Here is a 4,703-nt window from a genome sequence, read left to right on the forward strand (position 1 = left end):
AATAGTTACAAATAAAATGCACGTCAGGATTGGAGAGATTGATGCAGGGAACAACGATGAAATACAGATCCTGGGATTAACGATGAAAGGAAGACGGTAGATGCAACAAATGTGTAACTGACTGGACGGTGTCGTCTCAGAATAGCAATTCCCATTAGAGTGACCTGGTTAGGTTAGATTAGGTTAGGTTACTCGTTACTACGGCTCGCTCTGATGGACATAAGACCTGGACGACTCGAGATGATAGGCTTGGAAGAGGGAGACCAGGCAGAATATGGAGGGACGAAATAGGGAATTTTGCAGGAGTGACATGGCAAAGGCTGTCATGGTCGTGCGGTTCGTGGAAGTTTGGGGGAGGCCATTGTTCAGCAGTGAAGTCAAATGAGTGATGATTTTTTTTTTTTTTTTTTTTTAGGAAGAAAAAAATTATATTTCGCTATGACGATCGGATAGGTTAGGATATTTATTGCCAAACGTTACCTCGGGTTTACATGATTTAACTTTGGCGGGAAAAAATCCACACGAAAGGCGGTACTGATCACATATGGCGTTTTGTTCTCTTGTCGACGGCGATTTCGTTGCCGTAAACAACCGCCATGTCGTCTCTCAAAGATTTGATCGATTGTGATTGTGCACACTCGGAAGCCTGTATGTCTGTCTGTAGGGTGCCATCATTATAACGGTACTCCACATATCTATGAGGAATTTCCCTGTTCGCCACCAGGGACGTACCGGTTAGCAGGGAGTCACCGACTGTGTGTGCGAGCTGCTCTTTGTCTCTTCTTTCATACAAGACATGTTCGATATATATATATATATATATATACAAGCACCCGGCTTCGCCAGGGGTGCTTGGCCTGCGGCGCTGCTCGCTTCGCTTTGGGCGCTTCGCGCCATTGGGCCTACGCCCCATGAGATACCCTCTGTCCCTGAATTTTCTTGTATTAATGAAGGTTTTGCAAATAAAAGATAGATTTTTACAAATAGTTTTATTTAACATCAAATACAAATTTTGTACACCATTATTGCTTCATTTTCTTTCTTGGAGGGCCATTATCATTAATATCTGAGTCCTCTTCCGAGTCGTAGACGCTTCCATCACTGTCTTCGAATATTTTTCCGTCATCATCGTTGTCGTGCAGAATGCCAGGCAGAATGTCTGAAAAAGGGAGGTTCAGTGACGGTGGACTGGTTGGTTAGGTTATTTAATGTTTGCTGGAGAGAGGGTAGAGTACCGGAGGACTGGAGAAGTGCCTGTATAGTTCCTCTTTACAAGGGAAAAGGGGACAAGTGTGAATGTAGTAGTTTCAGAGGGATTAGCCTGTTAAGTGTAGTAAGGAAGGCTTATGGGAGGATCTTGATTGAGAGGATTAAGAGAGGAACAGAAGGAGTAATTGGTGAGGAACAGTGTGGATTTAGGACAGGTAGAGGTTGTGTAGATCAGATCTTTGTGGTAAGACAGATATGTGAGAAAGCTATAGGAAAGGGGAAGGATGTTTTTTGGGCTTTTATGGATCTGGAAAAGGCTTATGATAGGAGAGACAGAAAGGCACTGTGGGAGGTTATGCAGATTTATGGGATAGGAGGAAAGCTTTTGGGAGCTGTCAAGAGTTTTTATGAGAGTAGTAGAGCTTGTGTCAGGATTAGAAATGGAGAGAGTGAGTGGTTTGAAGTAAAGGTGGGACTTCGTCAAGGATGCGTTATGTCGCCCTGGCTGTTCAACTTATACATGGAGGGGTGGTGCGAGAGGTGAATGCTAGGGTAGTGGGTCAGGGATTGGAGATAGTTAAAGAAAATGGAGAAAAGTGGGAGGTGAGCCAGCTGTTCTTTGCGGACGACACTGCGCTTGTGGCAGGGTCGGAGGAGGTGATTGAGGAAGCTGGTGGCAGAGTTTGGGAGAGTATGTGATAGAAGAAAGCTAAAGATAAATGTGGGTAAAAGTAAGGTGATGAGATGTACAAGGGGTGAAAGTGGCAGTAGACTGGAAATTAACATTAAGGGAGAGCGACTGGAGGAAGTGGATAGTTTTATATACTTGGGTGCAAATGTAGCAGGAAAAGGTGGAGGTAGAATGTAGATTGAGAGAAGCGAGTAAATGCCTTGGTGGATTGAAGAGTGTAATGAGGAATAGACATTTGGGAATGGATGTGAAGAGGAGACTGTATGAAGGAGTGATTGTGCCAACAGCACTGTATGGGGCAGAAACGTGGAACATAAGAGAAGAAGAGAGAAGGAGTTTGAATGTGTTTGAGATGAGGTGTCTGAGAAGTATGGTGGGGGTTACTAGGCTGGATAGAGTGAGAAATGAGGAGGTGAGGAGGAGAACAGGGGTGAAAAAGGAGCTGGGAGATAGGGTTGATGAAAGAATATTAGGATGGTTTGGACACATGGAAAGAATGAGTGAAGAAAGACTAGTAAAAGAGGTATGGAAGACAGATGTGGAGGGAGTGAACATGAGGGGACGTCCTAGGATGAGGTGGATGGATGGGGTGAAGGGGGCTTTGGGGAAGAGGGGAATGTCTGTTGAGGAAGGAAGGGAGAGGACGGAAGACAGAGGTGAGTGGAGAATGGTTGTATATGGATGATGTTGTGATTGCATGAGGAGGAATGGGCGGGGGGGGGGGGTGAGGTAGTATGTGTGAGTAAATTTTGACGCAGCCCGAAGGGATTTCTCCCCGTCCTCTCCTTATATGCAAGGGGGGACGGAGAGGGGGGGTCGCCGATTAAATGAAGCGGCCTTGCTGTGGATGTACTGTGTCTTGCGACACTGCTTCTGACCCAGGGCGGTGGGCAAGGTGCAGGGATGACCCGTCATCCAGGAGGTGCTCAGAGGAGAGGGAGGGTGGGAGGGGTGTGGAGTGTATTTAGGGATGAAATGAGTGAGAGTGTTTTTATGCCTTTCCCTTTTTGGCTACTGTATGTATGTATGTATCGTTGTCGTCACTCAAAGCCTTCAAAAACTCCTTCATCATCCTCTACATGTTCTCCTTATTCCTTTTCTTTTCATTTTCAAATTCTTTTTTCTGCTCTTTCATTTCCTCTCTGATACTCTGGATCATTTCAATGAATTCTCCAGAATTACTGTTTTCTTCCCCATAATTGGACTCAGGAGGCATGATCATGTTGATGGCGTCTATTTCGCTGATTTTGTAGGCGGACTTTGGTATTACAGGGATCGATTGATCAGGTTCTTCTGCTATTTCGACTTCTGTTTCGTCGTCGTTAGACATTTTTTTATATGTCTCTTCCACGATGTCTTCAAAATTACCTTTATAAAACCCTTCTCCGGAGAAAAGCTCATACACGTAGTTGCGTGCAGGCTTCCTGACATAATCGTCTCCTTCCTTTTTATAGCCAGTGTAAACGAAGAGAGAATCGTGGCTTGTAACCCGTGAACATGCAACATATAGCTGTCCATGAGCAAAACACTGGGCACTATCAAGCAATAAACCACAACGTTCAAATGTCTGCCCCTGGGATTTGTTTATCGTCATGGCGTAGCACAATCTCACTGGAAATTGTCTTCTCTTGAATATGACGGATGTATCTGTTGACTCTAATGTTACTCTGGGAAGTAAAACTTGTTCGCCTCTGTATGCACCTACCAAAATCTTCCCTACTATTATATTCTTCTGTAAATTTGTTATAAGAATTCGTGTTCCGTTACATAATTTAGGTGGACAAATATTCCTAAGAACCATTATGACAGCGCCGACTTTCAGTTTAAGTTCATGAAGGGGAATAGATGGACTATTGAGGGCATTGTAAACTGACGTTTGAATATCCATTTCGTTTCCACGGAAGTGTCCTCACTTCGATAAACAACCTCATTTTCCTTCAATTTCTTGAAAACCATCTCGTTGATGTTGTCCACATCGTCATTTGTAGGAGAGATTATTGCTTGTTTTTCAAAATATGAGACGTTCAGGAAATTTTCCTCGAAATCATCACATACGCGTTCTACTAATTCCTCTCTTTCACAACTACACCACATTCTAATATTTCTCCTTTTCCTAAATCCAGATAAATCTTCGGCGAACTTCTTGTCCTGAATGTCAGTTTTTGATAGCCTCACATTCTCTGTCAGTTCCAATTTACTAAATTCTTCCCAGAAATAGCTTGATTTAAGACAACAATTCAATTCTTCACTTTTTCCTCCTCCCCTGACCACAGGAAGAATTTGTCTAAAATCTCCAGCACATACAAATACTATTCCTCCCATGAACTTGTCAACACCTAAAACGTCTCTTAGAGTAATATCGAGGGAGGTCATTGTATTTTTGTTAGCCATTACAGCTTCATCCCAGACAATCAAAGAAGTCAACTCAAAAAGACGTGCCATCTCAGTATTTTTCTTGACGCTGCATGTTCGTATTTCATTGTATTTCATTAACGGAATTTTGAACATGTTATGGGCGGTTCTTCCTCCATGTAAAACAGTAGCGGCTATACCCGAAGAAGCCACGGCTAATGCTATCTCTCCTCTTGAACGAACAGTATCCAATAGAATATTCAACAGGAAAGATTTTCCAGTTCCTCCCGGAGCACTAATAAAAAACCCTCTTTTTCCACGTTTCGATTTGTCTTCTAGACATTTCATTATGGTATCGTAACAATGCTTCTGTTTTTCGTTCATCATCACTTTTCGTTCCTCGACTTCTTGAGCTAGTACCGCTTTGTTGTATGATCTCTCTCTTCTTACA

At 43.2% G+C, this 4,703-nt stretch overlaps 1 protein-coding gene across 1 annotated transcript; it reads right to left on the reverse strand.

Moving 5' to 3' along the window:
- Positions 1-3,718: 3,718 nt before the first annotated feature.
- LOC143022698 (uncharacterized) lies at positions 3,719-4,342 on the reverse strand. Its single transcript, XM_076181028.1, has one exon. The coding sequence runs from the start codon at positions 4,340-4,342 to the stop codon at positions 3,719-3,721; it is 624 nt and encodes a 207-aa protein (XP_076037143.1).
- Positions 4,343-4,703: the final 361 nt, after the last annotated feature.

The sequence above is a fragment of the Oratosquilla oratoria genome, unplaced genomic scaffold (genome assembly GCF_046742065.1).
Source record: "Oratosquilla oratoria isolate Oo_2021 unplaced genomic scaffold, ASM4674206v1 SCAFFOLD141, whole genome shotgun sequence".
NCBI classification, from domain to species: domain Eukaryota; kingdom Metazoa; phylum Arthropoda; class Malacostraca; order Stomatopoda; family Squillidae; genus Oratosquilla; species Oratosquilla oratoria.

Excerpts from the sequence above, each read along its gene's own strand:
- LOC143022698 (XM_076181028.1), bottom strand. The coding sequence starts at position 4,342 with ATGGCACGTCTTTTTGAGTTGACTTCTTTGATTGTCTGGGATGAAGCT.